We start from the raw sequence: 20,336 nt of genomic DNA, 5'->3' as shown, positions 1-20,336 counted from the left end.
TTTCACAGCAAGGAAGAAATGGTTAAATGTCCCTTATAAAGTGGGAGGTGATAATACAATCATATTGTTTACACAAGTTATTTCTATAAATCAATAGTTCCGGGACACAATGGCCTTGTGTTAGGATGCAGACATACCAGTAGTCTATGAAACGCCTAACATCACAGTCCAACATAGAACATATCCCTTGAGAAGTTACAACAGCTCACCCCAAATTCTTCCACCACAACATCTTTCAAAACTGATTTTTGATGCTCAGTACATATGTCAAACTAATACCAGTGGATAATCAAGCACAATACAAAAATGTCAGTTACGACACCTGTCCTCCAATATTGCACAACACTTTAGCTAAGACAGGGAGGAGGTAGATAGATTGCTAAACCAAAGCAAATGTAATGGACTTCCGCATTTGGATTAATCACGTTCTTTTTATTAATCACGTTCACAACCAAAGTTATTTGATGCGCAGATCATGAAGTGCACTAAGGCAGTGCTGCATTTAAAGACACTGCCACCAGCTGGCTTGTGCCTGAAATGTGATGATCAGAAGTCTCAACAGCCCATGGGGTATGGGATGGTATGAGAAACCACCAGAGGAGGTACATCACGCCAGACACGACTAGAGGATAAGTTGTTACCAAAATCACATGAACACCATTAAAGTATTAGTATTATTCGAGGTCTGACAACACTGCATCTTCTTTGTTATTTTGACCTGTTGTCATTTTCTGCAAATAAATGCTCTAAATGACAATATTTTTTATTTGGAATTTGGGAGAAATGTTGTCAGCAGTTTATAGAATAAAACAAAAATGTTCAGTTTACCCAAACACATACATATAAATAGTAAAACCAGAGAAACTGATAATTTTGCAGTGGTCTCTTAATTTTTTCCAGAGCTGTGTATATATACATATCCAAATAGATGGAAATATTTCCCTCAGAAAGCTATGGATCGTAATAATGAGAGAATCAAAAGAGCGTTAAGATGCCACCCTTATTTGGTAAATATAAAATGCACATTTGTTTTATCCTGTTTTTGTTATATTATAACCTTTTAAATTGAGTGATGTGTTGACGGATGAATCCAATGAGGGTTAACACCCCTGATTCTGTGATGTGGCCATCCGGCAAGGTGCACAGAAGAACAAAGCCTGTAAGTCATTTCAAACTGAAATCAGTAACACATGCACATTAGTTATGCATTCTGCAATGAGCAAAGCAGTGTTGAATTCATTCTTTACGGTTTACAGCCAATCATTGTGAGCTGTGGGCAAGACCAGACATCTAGGGACAGATGGAACATCAATCCAGAGCCTCTCAGCCAGGTCAGACATCTCTGCTGTTCCCATAGAGACACAACAGATACTGTAAATCAAACTGTTGATTCATATGGCCATTTTGGTTGGCTTGGTTGAATTGACAATCATCCATTTGAGATGCTAAAGAATCCTATACTATGGAAGGTCTTTAGCCCCACCCCTAATGTTATGGGAGTTGCATTTATTGCATTTTCAGTTACCCATGTATTGCTCACTACTTGTACAACCATGTTGGATTGCCTACGTATTCTACATTTCCTTGAGGGTCAATGCCAGTGTATTCTATGGCTGCCATGAGTACATGCCTTTCTCTGTCTACTCAGTCTGGAAGGGTGACTCGGCTGATAGAGAGAAAAAATGATGACGTGATCTCATCCTCCAGTTCGGATGACTTTTCGATCTACACCTTCACTGGCTGTGAATCGGAGGTAAAAGAGTTGTACCCTATCGTCCATGTCTTTGTTGAGTGACCACTGTGAGGAGGATGGTCTCTGACTAGTTGACTCTGATACACAGTGTGATGATCAGGATCATGAAAGGAGGACACCACCGCTGAAAGTTAAGGATGGAAAGGTGACAAAGTTTGAAGTGAGGGATATGGACGAGGATGATGACCTGTCTATCTCCTCCCCCTCCCACACACACACATTTTTGAGTAACTCTTTCACTGAATGTGGAGAATGGACTATGACCAGCTAGTTCTCTGACACACATCTTGATGGTGGCAATGATGCCTCTACTGAGGACAGTCCAGAGCCTCCAAAGGAACCACAAGGACCACTGAAGGACCATCGACTGGTAGGCATCTTTTAAATTTGTGTGTGTGTGTCACATCTCAATGGTTTGACCCTATGTCTGTTGAGATTATTGTGGCCAAGCCCAACATCCTCCTCCCTGCCCCTGTGAGTGCCCTGAAGAAGGTGTCACGCCAGATGGAGGTGGTCCCCACTGTCCGGCCCTGCAGGCAGCAGCTGGACAAGAAGACACAGTGGACCAACACCAACGAGGAGAGCCTGTGGAGGATCAAATAGAACCTGACCTCAATAGAACTCAACCTGGAGGAAGGCCTGGAGACGCACAATGACGGTCAGGACATCAATCAAGAGAGGCAGAAGAAGAATGAGGGATGCTGTAGAGGATGGATTGTGAAGTGGATAGGGAGGAGGAAGGAGAGACTGACGGATGAAGACGTGGCTAGGGAGGTCAAGAGGATGGGCAAGGAGGTGAGGGCACTGATCCAAGTGATGAAGAGAAACTGCAGCGAAGGTGATCTTAAGGCAGTAGACCTGGACAGTTGGCTAATTGACTTGGGAGGATGAAAGTGGCATTCAAGAAATGAACTGGAAATGGCTGAAATTATAGACAGCATGGAAGAAATGCAGACCAGTATAGCCAAGAACAGGCTCAAGTCTGAAAAAAATAACAAAGTCCAGAGCTTTGTAAGTTACTCCTACTTATTGAGTGTAGTCAGGTATCTGCAATGTGTATAGTTTAGTTATAAAGTATATCTACAGATTGTTTTTAACATAGCATTTTCCTGATATTTGACTTTACTTTCTGGTCCTACAAAGCCCAGGGAAGGTCTCTGGTCCTGTGTCTGGCCACACTGGCCTCTCTCCTCTTGTGACCTCAGCACTATAGAACTTCCCATACCGCCACATGCCTCGCTTGGCCCCTATCACCAACCTGAGCAAGACCGACAGGAAGCAGCTCCAGGAAATGGCAGGAGTGGCCTACACAGGTGAGAGGAAATACAAGAAGGGAATATTGGCCATATGTCCTTCTACGGTATAGTATAGCTCTAGATATAGTAGCTCAAGAGAAAACCCATAAGCTTACAAACTTTATCTCCTTGTCCAAAATATTCAGGAAGGGAAGGTCAATAAGAAAAAGAAGGGCAAAGCCAAAAAACTTGTGAAGCAAGAGAAGGCCAGTAAGATGCAACAGATGGAAAATGATGGAGAAAGTAAGGACAAGAAAGAGGAAAAGAAGAGTCTGAGGAAGAGGTGAGGAAATACTAAACTAGAGAATTAGAGAAATTGAATGAGGTAGCAGAGAAAGAGCAGCTATCTGATGTGTACATGGATATATTGTACTTTTCATAATAAAATGTATGTTAATTGTCAAAACAATTTCGTTATCGGTTTTACATTCCCTCTCCCAGTCGCAGCTTGAAGTTTGTCATGAATATTGCCCTGGAGGCAGAACTGCGCAATTTCCTCAAGATATGGCAGCTGCTAAGTCAAAACTGGCTATATTGTAAATATTTGTGGAAAATAATTGTGTTTTATGGTCTTAATTTAAGGTAAGGATTAGCAGTGTGGTTAAGGTTAGGTTTCAAATCAGATATTATTACTTTATGCCTGTGCCAGCTTGTGACCACTTTGCAGAACTGCCGCCAGGGCAAGATTCATGACAATAAATGCCAAACTGCATCCCAGTCATCCTCTCCCTATCTTTACAAGGCTGCAGAACATGCAAGGATTGTCTCATAACCCGCAGTCCCCAGGCGGGTGGGTTGCAGGCAGGTTCAATAAAGTGACAACAATAGGCTACATAACAAAATCCATAAATGTATAATTATTGTGAAATTTACACTAAGTGTACAAAACATTAAGGACACCTGCTATTTCCATGACAGACTGACCAGGTGAATCCAAGTGAAAGCTATGATCCCTTATTGATGTCACTTGTAGATGAAGGGGACAGGACAGGTTAAAGAATGATTTTTAAGCCTGGAGACATGGATAGTGTATGTGTGCCATTCAGAGGGTGAACGGGCAAAACAAAAGATTCAAGTGCCTTTGAACGGAGTATGGTAGTAGGTGCCAGGCACACCGGTTTGTGTCAAGAACTGCAACACTGATGGGTTTTTCACGCTCATGTTCCACCAACCAAAGGACATCCAGCCAACTTGACAACTGTGGGAAGCATTGGCATCAACATGGGCCTGCATCCCTGTGGAACGCTTTCAACACCTTGTAGAATCCATGCCCTGATAAATTGAGGCTGTTCTGAGGACAAAAGGGGGTGGATGGGCTAACTAAATATTAGGAAGGTGTCCTTATTATTTTGTACACTATAGGCTACACTGCGCAGTTAGTACCTTTACCTATCTTTACCAGCATCATAAAAGCTGATATTATTTCATGGGCCTATTGCAACGAAGAATGGCCACTAGAATATTGCCAGTTCATATTCATAACTAAAAGTTCACCTAATTTTACCTTCTGTTATAAAGACCATATTCAAATGAATAAAAACGAAAATAAAAAACGAAAATAAATAAAAACCCTCCCCTAACCAGGATGACGCTGGGACAATTGGGCACCAATCCATGGGTCTCCAGGTCGCAGCCGGCTGCGACAGAGCCTGGACTTGAACCAGGATCCATCCCACAGCTAGCATTGAATTGGAAGTTTCAGACAAAAATAAAATTGCTAAGAATTGTCTAGCCTTTTTATCTATTGGTAACAGGGTTGACGTGTTATGCTCGACACACTAAGTTTTCCACCACAAAACAAAAAAACACAAAAAAGAGCAGAACTAGCTCACGAGCTCAACTAGGACCTGCATTTTAGAGCTATGTCTAAAAAGCTTTTTGTCTTTTACAACACTCCCATTCACCTGTGTGAACTTCAGCTTCGTGGCATGCTAGCCTTTTACTGGCTGCGGAGAGCCTTGTCTGTTTGCATTTTGTTGTGCACCAGGTTTTTATGTCTTTACATGTTCTGTTTTTGAGAGCTGGCTCTGACCCATAACAGGCAATCCTCTTTGCCGGGAACCTTCTTTAGCACTACATTTTCCCAAATGCTTCCAAACTGATGCTCTCTCACAGCTGCTCTTAGGCCTCTTGGGTTGAGAAGTCATTCTCCAAACCTAATCGCAAACAAAGGAAAGATTAAAACACATGATGGTCCAACACAATAGGGGAGGGGGGCATAGGGAAGGTAAGGGAGAGGAGATAAAAAGAAAAGACTTCCTCCGTGTCAGGTAAGCAGTCTCAAAGTGTACCCTCACCAACTTACCGGACTGAGTGAGTTCTGAACATCCCTCGCTGTCCTCTGATCCTGCGTCCAAGTCTTCTTGGGTCTCTTTCTGGTGTCTGTCTTGACTCTTTAGTGCGTTTTTTCAGTTCTTTCCCAGGCTTGCCTGTAAAACACAAAAAGATGGAACATACATAAGAGTAACAAGAAATCCACATATTAGCAAGCAACGACATTACATTTTTGTTCAGAACTCACTCAGCCTGGTAAGTTTGACGGTAGACTGCGGCTGATCCCTTGCTTTACGAAAGCAGCCGGTGTCTACCGTCACAAATTTACCAGGCCGAGTGAGTTCTGAACACCTGTCACTCGAGCTTTCGCTGTCAGGTTCATACTCACTGATGCAGCCGGTGCCACTCAGCTGGTGTTTTGTATCATATTTGTATAACAGCTGATGAATCTATGAAAAAAAATTATCAGTGTAACTTCCTGATAGTTGCTGATTGAAAATACAATCTACATAAGACATTCTAAATCAGCAGGTTTTGCATTGGTGGAGTTGTGGCTTGCTTGGTGACATCCCCAGGTGGTCTAAGTTAATAGACCAATAACAAAGAGTTTGAGATCTCTCTGCCAATAACAGCTAATTGAGGCTACATTTCCCTCCCATTAGTGGATTGATTCATGTTTAACCATGTTTTGAGGCTATATAGTGTTTGTTTACATTTTGTTTACCCACATTGAAGTAAAACATGCTTATATGTTGAGTTCTGATGGGGTACAACAGTTGAACTAAGCTCATGAGGCATTATAAGTTATATTCTTCAAGAATCAATGGTTATATATCATTAAATTGCATGTCCAAAAATTGATTTTGCAACTGCCGATTGCCACTTTAAAATGCAGGAAATGGGGGGGTGGTTGACGGTTGGCTACATACCTTGGCACGAGAGATTCCTGCTTTTATCCATGTTCTTGTAGCGGGTTTCTTATGTACCACAGAACCAAGAAATGAAGAGCAACACCACGGCTGTCTTTTAGGCTTTTATGTTGATCTGCAATAGTATTGTGAAAAGACGGGACAGGAACACATCAGACTCCAATGCACCATCTGACAATTTGTTCTACACAGGAGCATGAAGAAAGGCAAAACACATATCCTGTCTCACATCCCCAATACATTGCTAGGTGCTTTCAGTGTTGACAGTACCAAAATACAACAACTCATGTACAAAAAACACTGCAACATAAACAAGTTACAACGTGAAATCGCATATATATTCCATTCAGACGTTAGAGGACCAAACTACATCTCCCATAATGCAACGCCAACACCAGTCGGCAGCTTAGCTAACCGTCTGCATCACAGAAAGGCATGCTAGCTAGCAACAGCAGCACTTTTAGCACTCTGTAAACTACATTAATAACAACAATAAAACTCTGAGTGACATGTTTCAATAGCCTCACACCCCCTTATAACAATATCTACAGCATTAACCTTGGGATGTTTTATTTATTTCACGTTATGGACTTCTACAAAGGAGTAATCTACAACACACACCTTTCTCTCTCAGTGTTTTCTCGGACTGAGGAGAGCGGGAGCTACGGGTAGTATCAGGGTGTTAGTAGGTGACACAAGCACACGGATGAAATAAAATACATTTAACGAAGATGTTAACATCATTCAGCTACTGTAGCTGCCTACCTAACATCAACAGGCAGCACCAGTAGCGCAACAATTAAAAATAGACACCAAAAGTAAAGTTCCTGGCGATCATAGATATCTGACTCCCCCCCTCTGTCTGAACTTGGAATATTCCTGTTCGCGGGCTTTGGCCACTGACCCTCAACCTGGTTGTTCTGTTCTGCGTTGTGTACTATTCTAATAATTTGAAGTTTGATGGAATAACCATTTTAACTCTACTACATTCTGACGAGAACAATTTTAAAATAGACATGTCATTAATAAATGTATAGTATGACAGATTACCTATGGCAGCAACAACTGTCTCTCCCAATCAAACCTTCCCTTCTAGCACCGCACTGTCTCTGCCAGTCCTGCGTCAAACAAAACATATTTTCACAAAATAAAGAAATGTATTTGGACCATCCGGATATCCATATTTGAATAGTGAAATATTCCAAATGCCTATCCCTAGCTGCCATTTCAAAATACAATCACCTCTAAACAAAATGTCTCACATTGTGACTTGCGCAAATAACTCGTCCTGCCACAGGAAAGCTAACGTTGCCGAGCTAGGACCACATTTGCAATACAATGTAGCTAGCTACCAGTAGCTAGTTTAACATTACTCCTATGGAATTTAACAATATGCACAACACAAAATTCTTTCATATGAGAACATCTAAAACATCATAGCAAAGATAAGCAATGCAATAATAATCCATTCCGGAATGTATTAAATGTCTACTCCAGCAACCTTTAGCAGCTAGCTGGCTAATTAACCTATCAGTATAGCCAGGAAAAATGCTGCTAGCTAGCTAACATAATGCTTCACCATAGCTAATACTTTTCCATGCATCGACGAAATGTAGCCCGCTACAACTACATTGGCCGAGTTATTGTTGAATAATAACGAAGCTAGGTAAATTCATTTAAAATAATATCGCTAGTAACTTCAAAATACTTACAGCTGAAATGCACTGCTGTTTTCTTTGTGAGCATGGTGAGCTGGAGAAAGCCGCATCCACATGTAGAGTTGTGGGGGATGGGACAAGTTCCCCAAATAGACCCTGGCTTTGGATCAGGTTTGAATTCCCCCCGCTAGTGGTCCTTGTTAGGTTTGGGGAGGGGAAGCTGATCCTAGATCTGTATCTAGGGGAAACTTCGCCCCAGCACATGCAAAGAGAGATGGGGGGAAGGGGAGGAGAGAGAGCGTCGCTCTCAGGATTGACAGATCATATACAAGCTCTACCACTAAGAAATGAGTTTCAGAATATAATATATTACCTTTAGCAGATCTAATGTCTTCATTTGCTCCATTTCATTAGTCTTGTTGATTGATTGCTGATATCTAGTTTCACAGAAAAGATGGTGTTGATGAAGAGCATCCATCCCGTTTGTAATACATTCATAGACATATAGTTCATACTGGTGGTCCTACCCATCACCCACTTCACTCCATTAACCCTAAACTTGCTGCTCACATGGTGGTTTGTCTAAATGTATTTGACTTTAGGTTAGGTAAGTTAAAGATTGTGTTTGGCTGTGTCGGGAGCACTAGTGGCAATGCTGCCTCACCCAGATCACACATTGCCCTATATAAGTATATATTGTAGCAAGCTTAACCCAACACTTACCACCTTCTGATCTCTTGGGGTAATGGATAAGGTGTTGGCTTGCTAGTCACTGGACTGGGGTTCGAGTCCCAGTTGGAGCTACCCCCAAATTTGTTACATTGGTATCAGAAGTGGGATAGTGCCTGTGAAGTGCCTTGGGTTCAGGTCTGGAGACTGGCTAGACCACTCCAGGACCTTGAGATGCTTCTTACGGAGCCACTCCTTAGTTACCCTGGCTGTGTGTTTCTTGTCGTTGTCATGCTGGAAGACCCAGCCACGACCCATCTTCAATGCTCTTACTGAGGGAAGGAGGTTGTTGGCCAAGATCTCGCGATACATGGCCCCATCGATCCTCCCCTCAATACGGTGCAGTCGTCCTGTCCCCTTTGCAGAAAAGCATCCCCAAAGAATGATGTATCCACCTCCATGCGTCACGGTTGGGATGGTGTTCTTGGGGTTGTACTAATCCTTCTTCTTCCTCCAAACACGGCGAGTGGAGTTTAGACCAAAAAGCTCTATTTTTGTCTCATCAAATCACATGACCTTCTCCCATTCCTCCTCTGGATCATCCAGATGGTCATTGGCAAACTTCAGACGGGCCTGGACATGCGCTGGCTTGAGCAGGGGGACCTTGCGTGCGCTGCAGGATTTTAATCCATGACGGCGTAGTGTGATACTAATGGTTTTCTTTGAGACTGTGGTCCCAGCTCTCTTCAGGTCATTGACCAGGTCCTGCCGTGTAGTTCTGGGCTGATCCCTCACCTTCCTCATGATCATTGATGCCCCACGAGGTGAGATCTTGCATGGAGCCCCAGACCGAGGATGATTGACTGTCATCTTGAACTTCTTCCATTTTCTAATAATTGCGCCAACAGTTGTTGCCTTCTCACTAAGCTGCTTGCCTATTGTCCTGTAGCCCATCCCAGCCTTGTGCAGGTCTACAATTTTATCCCTGATGTCCTTACACAGCTCTCTGGTCTTGGCCATTGTGGAGAGTTTGGAGTCTGTTTGATTGAATGTGTGGACAGGTGTCTTTTATACAGGTAACGAGTTCAAACAGGTGCAGTTAATACAGGTAATGAGTGGAGAACAGGAGGGCTTCTTAAAGAAAAACTAACAGGTCTGTGAGAGCCGGAATTCTTACTGGTTGGTAGGTGATCAAATACTTATGTCATGCAATAAAATCCAAATTAATTACTTAAAAATCATACAATGTGATTTTCTGGATTTTTGTTTTAGATTCCGTCTCTCACAGTTGAAGTGTACCTATGATAAAAATTACAGACCTCTACATGCTTTGTAAGTAGGAAAACCTGCAAAATCGGCAGTGTATCAAAGACTTGTTTTCCCCACTGTATTTGTTTGCCTACGGGCAGGGAGACCCGGGTTTGAGACAAAAGGGGCATTACACCATTGCTGTTTGCAAAAAAAACACTACATTGGTGGTAGTGGAATTGTGCTTTGGGAGAGGTGTGCATATTTCATGGGCAGGATCTGTACCCGGGCCTCCCATGGGAAAAACCAGTGGCTTGACCATTAGACCAAGATGTAATGCCCTCCTGAGCTGAGGGTGACACTGATATTAAACTTACAGGCAGGACTACCTCATTACCAGATCATGAGACACGCACATGGGATAGTGTAAAGGGAACTTTGCCTAGGACGCCCATGCCAGGTCGCAGTTGTAAATGAGAACTTGTTGTCAACCAGCCTACCTGGTTAAATAAATGAGAAATAAAAAAGTGTTAGAAGGTGGAAGATAGAGAATTAGTCCAGTAACTGAAAGGTCACTGGTTTGAGTCCTGAGGCAGGCAACAAAATGTGGAATTTGATCTGAACTGGCAGATCTGTGACCAAACCCTTCAGAAAAACAAATTCCCTTTGTTCCCCGTAACATGGACTTATAAAGTTGTACTGGCGCCAGAGAGGATGGCTGACGTTTTATTGGCTCTTAACCAACCATGCTATTTTGTTAGTTTTTTCGCATTGTTTGAAACTTATTCTGTACATAATGTTGCTGCTACCGTCTCTTATGACCGAAAAGAGCTTCTGGACATCAGAACAGCGATTACCCACCTTGAATTGGACAAAGAATTTTTCTGTAATGAGTCAGACGAGAGGGATTTACTCCAGACACCTGAACAGGCCTTCCTCCTTGTCATTCGTAGGAAAAAAATATGTAGATTTCGCAGCAGGAGATCGGGGTGCCTTGTGAGGATTAGGCGATGAATGGCTAATCTGCCTTTTCCATCCGTACTGTTAGCCAACGTACAATAGCTGGAAAATAAATGGGACGAGCTAAAAGCACATATATCCTACCAACGGGACCTTAAAAACTGTAATATCTTATGCTTCACAGAGTCGTGGCTGAACGACGTCATTAATAACATACAGCTGGCGGGTTAAACACTATAGGCAGGATAGGACAGCATCTGGTGCACGATATCCAAGGAAGTCTCAAGGTTTTGCTCGCCTGAGCTAGAGTATCTCATGATAAGCTGCAGACCACACTATCTACCTAGAAAGTTTTCATCTATATTTTTCATAGCTGTCAACACACAGACCGATGCTGGCACTAAGACCGCACTCACTGAGCTGAATACCGCCATAAGCAAACAGGAAAACGCTCATCCAGAGGCGGTGCTCCTAGTGGCCGGGGACATTAATGGAGGGAAACTTAAATCAGTTTGACCTAATTTCAACCAGCATGTTAAATGTGCAACCAGAGGGGGAAAAAAACTAACTCTAGACCACCTTTACTCCCCACACAGAGATGCGTACAAAGCTCTCCCTCGCCCTCCATTTGGCAAATCTGACCATAATTCTATCCCCCTGATTCCTAAATACAAGAAAAAATGAAAGCAGGAAGCATCAGTGACTCAGTCTATAAAAAAGTGGTCAGATGAAGCAGATGCTAAACTACAGAACTGTTTTGCTTGCACAGACTGGAATATGTTCCTGGGATTCTTCTGATGGCATTGAGGAGTACACCACATCAATCACTGGCTTCATCAATACGTGGATCAATGACGTCGTCCCCACAGTGACTATACGTATATACCCCAACCAGAAGCCATGGATTACAGGCAACATCCGCACAGAGCTAAAGGGTAGAGCTTCCGCTTTCAAGGAGCAGGACTCTAACACGGAAGCTTATAAGAAATCTCACTATGCCCTCCGACGAACCATCAAACAGGCAAAGTGTCAATACAGGACTAAGATCGAATCATACTACACCGGCTCCGTCGCTCGTCGGATGTGGCAGGGCTTGCAAACTATTACAGACTACAAAGGGAAGCACAACCGAGAGCTGCCCAGTGACACGAGCCTACCAGACGAGCTAAATATCTTCTATGCTCGCTTCAAGGCAAGTAACACTGAAACATGCATGAGAGCATCAGCTGTTCCGGATGACTGTGTGATCATGCTCTCCGCAGCCGATGTAAGACCTTTAAACAGGTCAACATTCATAAGGCCGCAGGGCCAGATAGATTACCAGGCCGTGTACTCCGAGCATGCTCTGACCAACTGGCAATCGTCTTCACTGACATTTTCAACCTCTCCCTGTCGGAGTCTGTAATACCAACATGTTTCAAGCAGACCACCATAGTACCTGTGCCCAAGAACACTAAGGTAACCTGCCTAAATGACTAACGACCCGTAGCACTCACATCTGTAGCCATGAAGTGCTTTGAAAGGCTGGCCATGGCTCACAACACCATTATCCCAGAAACCCTAGACCCACTTCAATTTGCATACCGCCCCAACAGATCCACAAATGATGCAATCTCTATTGCACACCACACTGCCCTTTCACACATGGACAAAAGAAGCACCTATGTGAGACTGCTATTCATTGACAACATCTCAACGTTTAACACCATAGTGCCCTCAAAGCTCATCACTAAGCTAAGGACCCTGGGGCTAAACACCTCCCTCTGCAACTGGATCCTGGACCTCCTGACGGGCCGCCCCCAGGTGGTAAGGGTAGGTAACAACAAATCCGCCACGCTGATCCTCAACACGGGGGCACCTCTAGTTGAATCACTGCCTGGTATGGCAACTGCTCAGACTTTGACTGCAAGGCACTACAGAGGGTAGTGAGTATGTCCCAGTACATCACCGGGGCCAAGCTTCCTGCCATCCAGGACCACTATACCAGGTGGTGTCAGAATAAGGCCCTAAAAATTGTCAAAGACTCAAGCCACCCTAGTCATAGAATGTTCTCTCTGCTACCGCACGGCAAGCAGTACCGGAGCACCAAGTCTAGGTCCAAAATAATTATTTTTTACTTGACACTTATTTTTCTTAAACTGCATTGTTGGTTAAGGGCTTGTAAATAAGCATTTCACTGTAAGGTCTACTACACCTGTTGTATTCGGCATGTGACAAATAAAATCAGATTTGAGATGACCTTTGCTGATGAAACAACTTTGTTGAAGTCTGGTTTGATGGTTATCACTCCATTTCCATCTGCTCTTATCGTGCACAACAAGCATTCCTTCTCGTTTTGGCCAAGTCTGAGGAATACAAGAATACAATGCCACTTTTCAATTCCTGAATTGGAATGTACTTCAAAGTTATTACATACAAAGCAGTGTAATAAGTGCATAGGCTACATAGTGGTTTTCCCCCTTGTGCTACTCACTTGCCTGGTGGTCCCAGGTCCCCCATGATGTGCATGGTCTGTACAGGTGTGTTGACCACGTGGCTGGTCTTCATAAAGTCCTTCGAGGGCTCCCAGGTAATCAGCCTGGACTTGGGGACGGTGCTGTCACTGCAGACCAACAGAATACCACAAACACATTTTGCATACAAGGGTATGGTGTAATGTGAACATACCGGCACACTGTTTGTCTTCAAAGCAGCACATCACACATCAATGTTGTGTCACGCCCTGGCCTTAGTTATCTTTGTTCTCTTTATTATTTTGGTTAGGTCAGGGTGTGACGAGGGTGGTTTGTGTGTTTTTGTCTCGTCTAGGGTGTTTGTACTGTCTAGGGTTTTTTTGTAGAGTTATGGGGTTGTGTTCATTATAGGTGTTTATGTAAGTCTATGGTTGCCTAGATTGGTTCTCAATTAGAGGCAGGTGTTTATCGTTGTCTCTGATTTGGAAACATATTTAGGCAGCCATGTTCTTTGGGTATTTTGTGGGTGATTGTTTCCTGTGTCAGTGTTTGTGCCACACGGGACTGTTTCGGTTTGTTCACGTTTATTGTTTTTGTATTTGTGTTCATGTTCAGTTTTCTATATTAAAACATAGACACCTACCACGCTGCGTATTGGTCTGATCCTTGCTACACCTCTTCAAAGGAAGAAGAGGAAGACAGCCGTGACATGTTGTTTCAGTTACATTCACTTTAATAATAATTCACGTTGGTGAGTAACAGGGACCTACACTGGGTGTCTGTCATGTCGTCTGTCTGACATTGGCCATCCTATGTGCCAGGAAGGTAGGGTTGGACTTGACCTGCGTCACCATACTCTGGGAATCCTGTAATGAGTATATCAAAAACAGCTTTAAAACACTAACGTTTCTTTGGGACAGAAATTAGGTAAATGCTTTGTTTTGAACAATGAAATTGTCACATCTGCTCCCGCTCCCCCTCTCTGGAGCACGAGGTCTCCAGGCTGCTCATCATTACACACATCTGTCACCATCGTTACACGAACCAGCGCTTCATCGGACTCACCTGGACTCCATCACGTCATTGATTGCCTCCCCTATATCTGTCACTTCCTCAGTTTCATTCCTGTGTCTGCATTGATAATGTTTTGTTTCTCTTGTCCAGACTCTGTTCTTCTTTAGTTTCATGTCTATTTATTAGTAAATCCTCACCCAGTACTTGCTGCCCCTCTCCCAGCATCTGTGGTTACAGAACCATTACAGAAATGGAGATTCAGTAAAAACCCACCCCTTCCCAATTGATATAGCAGTCAGAATCAGTGTAGGTGAAAATCCTGCAGTTCCGTCTGCCCGCTCCAGAGCCATGATCTCTGTGTGGTATTGTCTCTCCAGTGGAGTCTGGCATACTGACTCACTCTGGAACAAAACCACTTCATATTGCGTGCGCACACACACACACAACTTACTATGCAACATCAAACTATCCTAAACAGTGAAGTCTTATTTGTTATAAGGACACTGGTAGAGGACCTACCTGACTGAACAGCTTCTCCTGCCTGCCTACCACTAACTCCTCCTCACCATCTCCGGCTGAAAACAAAACCAAGATGTTCTGGTCCATATCTAGCCACCACGAAAATAACATCTACTCAACTAAGAAGCATCTAACATCTTTCTGTTTCAAAACAGTGTTAATACCTGATTGAGCCTGTGAGTTGAGGGTGTCCAGCTCAATGCCTCCCCTCTCCTGTTGAGTCAAAACCTGCTGCTGAAGGTGTTGAGAGAGGGCTGCTGTGAAGGTGACTCTGAATACGGATCCTGTAAACACCATTGTAAATATAAACAAATCACATGTTTTCATGGCAAACTCAGGCAACTCAAGCAATATACTGGGTGTTTATCATCATCTGCTTTGAGAGCTAACATTAGCTAAAGACAGTGTCTTGCTTGTATGGCAATGCAAGGAATAAAAGCCACACAAAGGCCAACTGCAACTTACTTAATTGTAAGGTTTTTGACAACATCCCGGGAACGATAGGCAACCTCTCCGATGTCGGTGCTCCAGCCGTCTGCCATGATGTAACGTTAGGAACTTTATTAATGGCTAACTAACTAGCTAGGTTACCAACATACACACACGCGCGCTATGTATACAGCAGAAGGCATTTAGCCAATTTTGTAGCTAGTACTTTTCACAAGCGTCTGCACGTTGCATGGTAACAACAGTCTGCCTGCCTGGTTGGGTTTCTGGCGAACAATCCAACTATTTACCGGTTCACTACCGCCACCTACCGTGGGATACATTCCAGAGCAGCAGAATAAACCCCCCCCACTGATAACAGGTAAGATAATATCAGTACAATAATATTCCCTTGCTGTAAAAAGTTTAAGAACCCCTGATGTAATTAATTAAGACAAAAATCTGTCTGACACAAATAATTGCAATTTAAAAAGCTTTATTGGAAATGCACGTTTCAAACAGCACAATTCAAGTACAGATAAGTGTAGCTACATCAGATACATGCTAATTTAGTTTAAATGTGATGCAGTCCTCCAGTCCCAGTTCATTTGCACTCTTTTGACATGCTTCAGACCAGATGCATGCTCCACTTCAGTGTACAATGGTTCTGAATTTGCATATCAATGTGTTTGAAGCTTTTACGTTCTGCATCTCTCATCTGAAGCCATATCCTCCAGGGTCTAAACAGGTGTAGATTTCCATCTCTGTGTGGGAGACCAGATATTGCAAGGAGACCAGTAAGGGGTCCTCACCTCTTCACTTTGGCCAAAGGAGACCTAAGACCCCGATACCAGTGACACTGCCCAAAGGTTGGTGCTGTCCTTTGGAGGAGACTGTGGAGACAGAGGTCTTATCTCTCTGTGGTTACTAAAGATGTCATGGCACTTATGGCATGAGTAGAGGTGTTGACCCTGCTTCTCCTGGCTATATTTCCAAGCCTAAACATGTAAATCCAACTCATTATCATAGGCTGTATGGGGATCAATATCTTTTTTTTGCTAATCATAGTTCCTGTCTCTGAAATTACATTTGTGTGTGTTGTAGGAGTAACCAATACTCAAAATCTCTGTGTGTGTGTGTGTGTGTGTGTGTGTGTGTGTGTGTGTGTGTGTGTGTGTGTGTGTGTGTGGTAGAAGTAATAGTTGGCCATTATTTCTTTGAACATCTCAGTTTGGGCAGCAGCCACTGAAGAAACCTGTCAATCAAAAACCACAGGAGAATAAATAGTATTATAAACTGGGTTGTTCGAACCCTGAATGCTGATTGGCTGAAAGCCGTGGTATATTTAAGCAATAAGGCATTAGGGGGTGTGGTATATGGCCAATATACCACAGCTAAGGGCTGTTCTTATGCACAACACAACACGGAGTGCCTGGATACAGCCCTTAGCCGTGGTATATTGGCCATATACCACAAACCCCCAAGGTGCCTTATTGCTATTATGAACTGGTTAACAACGTAATTAGAGCAGTAAAATGAAATGCTTTGTCATACCTGTGGTACACGGTCTGATGTACCACGGCTGTCAGCCAATCAGCATTCAGGGCTCGAACCACCCAGTTTATAACAGACCGTATACCACGAGTATGAGAAAACATTTATTTTTACTGCTCTTATTACGTTGGTAACCAGTTAATAATAGCAATAAGGCACCTCGGGGGGTTTGTGGTATATGGCCAATATACCACGGCTAAGGGCTGTATTCAGGCACTCGGTGTTGCGTCGTGCTAAAGAACAGCCCTTAGCCGTGATATATTGGCCATATACCACACCTCCTCGTGCCTTATTGCTTAAGTTTGCACTTACACATCAGATAGCTGCTCTTTCTCTGCTACCTCATTCTATTTCTCTAATTCTCTAGTCTAGTATTCCCTGGTTATGTTCCACTTCTCCCTCCTCTATTTCCTCACCTCTTCCTCAGACTCTTCTTGTCCTCCTCCTTACTTTCTCCAACATTTCCCATCTGTTGTATCTTACTGGCCTTCTCTTGTTTTACTACTTTTTTGGCCTTGCCCTTCTTTTTCTTATTGACCTTCCCTTCCTGAATATTTTGGACAAGGAGATAAAGTAATGTAAGCTTATGGGTTTTCTCTTCTCTTGAGCTATACTATACTATAGAAGGACTTATGCTATACTATAGAAGGACTTAAGGCCAATATTCCCTTCTTGTATTTCCTCTCACCTGTGGGGCCACTCCAGCCATTTCCTGGAGCAGCTTCCTGCCGGTCTCGCTCAGGTTGGTGATGGGAGCCAGGCGAGGGCTGTGGCGGCATGGGAAGTTCTCTGTTCGGGGCAGAGCGATAATGACAGGGCTGAGAGGAGTCAGAGGCCTTGGGACATTTACTGGGTAGGGAGAGCCTACAGCAGAGGGCAGGGCCCGTAGGGCTTCAGCCAGGGTCCGGTGTGCTGAGGTCACAAGAGGAGAGAGGCCATTCTTGACAGATACAGGACCTGAGACCTTCCCTGGGCTCTGTCGGACCAGAAAGTAAAGTAACATATAGGAAAGTGCTATCTTCAACACAATCTGTAGAAATACTTTCTAACTACTCTATACACATTGCATATACATGACTACACTCAATAAGTAATTACCTGCATCATTTCCAATCCCCCATGTATATATAAAAAAAAAAAGATATATGCAGAACTTACCAGGAAGTCTGACTCATCGAAGGAGTGGAGAGACAGATCATCATCCTCGTCCATATCCCTCACGTCAAGCTTTGTCACCTTTCCATTCTCAACTTTCAGAGGTGGTGTCCTCCTTTCATGATCCTCATCATCACACTGTGTATCAGAGTCAACTAGTCAGAGACCATCCTCCTCACAGTGATGTCACTCAACAAAGCCATGGACGGTAGGGTACAACTCTTACCTCCGATTCACAGTCAGTGAAGGAGTAGATGGAAAAGTCATCAGAACTGGAGGATGAGATCACATCATCATTTTTTCTCTCTATCAGCCGAGTCACCCTTCCAGACTGAGGAGACAGAGAAAGGCATGTACTCATGGCAGCCATAGAATACACTGGCATTGACCCTCAAGGAAATGTAGAATACGAAGGCAATCCAACATGGTTGTACAAGTACTGAGCAATACATGGGTAGCTGAAAATGCAATAATTGCAACTCCCATAACATTAGGGGTGGGGCTAAAGACCTTCCATAGTATAGGATTTTTTAGCATCTCAAATGGATGATTGTCAATTCAACCAACCCAACCAAAATGGCCATATGAATCAACAGATTGATCTATCTGTTGTGTCTCTATGGGAACAGCAGAGATGTCTGACCTGGCTGAGAGGCTCTGGATTGACGCTCCATCCATCCCCAGATGTTTGGTCCTGCCCATAGCTCACAATGATTGGCTGTTAACAGTAAAGAATGAATTCAACACTGCTTTGCTCATTTTGGCCTTGAATTGTGTATCAATAAATAATATAAGTACTGTTATGTGGTTGAATTTGAATGTAACTTACAGGCCTTTTGTGGATCTGAGGGGTCTGCACTGAAGTAGACTGTCAAGACAGCATTCAATGAGGATAGATAGGGATATCTGCATTTGCTTTAATTCTGATAACTGCAGTTTGTACATGCAGAATGCATAACTAATGTGTATGTGTTTTTGTTTCAGGTCAGATATGACTTACAGGCTTTGGCCTTCTGTGCACCTTGCCGGTTGGCCACAACACGGAATCAGGGCTGTTCACCCTCACTGGTTTCAACTGTCAACACAACACTCAATTTAAAATGTGATAATATAACAAAAACAGGACAAAACAAACAAATATTTTATATTTACCACATAAGGGCGGCGTCTTAAAGCTCTTTTTATTCTCTCATCATTACGATCCATCTTTCTTTCTGAGGGAAACATTTCCATCAATTAATTGACACAAAACACATCCTGACTCACACACAAAGATGGCATCCCAAATGGCACCCTATTCCCTATATATGTATATTTATGTTGGGAAGGAGGTGCCCCAAAAGGCCAAAGATTACCTGCAACAACCTGAGTGAAGAAAACTATTGTACAGATTAAATCAATCTGAACAGTTTATGTAGTGAATGAATGCATGGTTACGTCATTTTAGGTCACAGCTTTATGACTGCGCATAATACGTCACAAGAAAAAGGCCTGTTTGGAGCCGGACTGGTGGCATCATCTTCTCACTGGTTGTAGCTCAATAACGAACGTGATGTGCTTAACCAGTTATACTTTTGATACCTGTTAGTATTGAACGCCCTCACCTTCTTCATGAAACTGATCTCAAGCAGAGGTCGACCCTCGCTTTTAATTCGCACCTTTTCCGTGTACCCCAGAGAATGAAAATGGTTCTTCAACCCAAAAAATCCACAACATTTTCGACAGCTTTGGCCATTCTACCATTCTGGAGGAGATAAATGCACACTCGCGCTGGTAACGCTAGCTAGCAAGCTACTGGAGTTCGTGTAATTTATTTACATTTGCCTTGCTAACTACAAACTAAAATAAAGTTCTAAAACCAAGAAAACTATTTGTAATATACCTCCTCGCTCTCCTGTAATTTGAAAAAACGAATTTGAATTGAATAATATAAAAAAAATGCTCAACCATCATTCTTCACTTTTAATCTATATCCAACGTCACTAAATTTCTCACCACATAGAGCCCCCATAATGCTCTGTGGCACAACCCCAATACAACACACTAGGGCTGCATTCCCAAACACTTAAAATACACACCTTCTCCCCTCAGCCCTCAAATAAAGTGGACACTTCTGATTTAAAAAAACAACAACAGTTTTTCACCTTAATTTAACCAGGTAAGCTAGTTGAGAACAAGTTCTCATTTAAAACTGTGACCTGGCCAAGATAAAGCAAAGCAGTTCGACACATACAACAACACAGAGTTACACATGGATTTAAAAAATATATATATTTCACCTTTATTTAACCAGGTAGGCAAGTTGAAAACAAGTTCTCATTTACAATTGCGACCTGGCCAAGATAAAGCAAAGCAGTTCGACACATACAACAACACAGAGTTACGCATGGAGTAAAACAAACATACAGTCAATAATACAGTAGAAAAAT

At 43.0% G+C, this 20,336-nt stretch overlaps 1 protein-coding gene across 1 annotated transcript; it reads right to left on the bottom strand.

The window, feature by feature from the left end:
- Window positions 1-13,255: 13,255 nt before the first annotated feature.
- On the bottom strand, window positions 13,256-19,122 carry LOC120025641. The gene is made up of 9 exons (XM_038970187.1): window positions 19,060-19,122; window positions 18,908-18,982; window positions 18,737-18,775; window positions 18,551-18,625; window positions 18,134-18,238; window positions 17,911-18,045; window positions 17,441-17,728; window positions 17,169-17,299; window positions 13,256-13,388 (listed from the first exon to the last, which is right to left on the bottom strand). The coding sequence occupies exons 1-9, from the start codon at window positions 19,111-19,113 to the stop codon at window positions 13,256-13,258; spliced, it is 1,035 nt and encodes a 344-aa protein (XP_038826115.1). The 5' UTR covers window positions 19,114-19,122.
- Between the last annotated feature and the right edge of the window lie 1,214 nt (window positions 19,123-20,336).

Source organism: Salvelinus namaycush, chromosome 31 (genome assembly GCF_016432855.1).
Source record: "Salvelinus namaycush isolate Seneca chromosome 31, SaNama_1.0, whole genome shotgun sequence".
In the NCBI taxonomy this organism is placed as follows: domain Eukaryota; kingdom Metazoa; phylum Chordata; class Actinopteri; order Salmoniformes; family Salmonidae; genus Salvelinus; species Salvelinus namaycush.
This window is presented reverse-complemented; position numbering and strand designations above follow the sequence as displayed.

Excerpts from the sequence above, each read along its gene's own strand:
- LOC120025641 (XM_038970187.1), bottom strand. The coding sequence starts at position 19,113 with ATGGATCGTAATGATGAGAGAATAAAAAGAGCTTTAAGACGCCGCCCT. Across the intron at positions 18,626-18,736 it reads CTCAGATCCACAAAAGGCCT|CCAATCATTGTGAGCTATGG; the intron begins GTAAGTTACATT and ends TACTGTTAACAG. Across the intron at positions 17,300-17,440 it reads TGGCTGGAGTGGCCCCACAG|GAAGGGAAGGTCAATAAGAA; the intron begins GTGAGAGGAAAT and ends CAAAATATTCAG.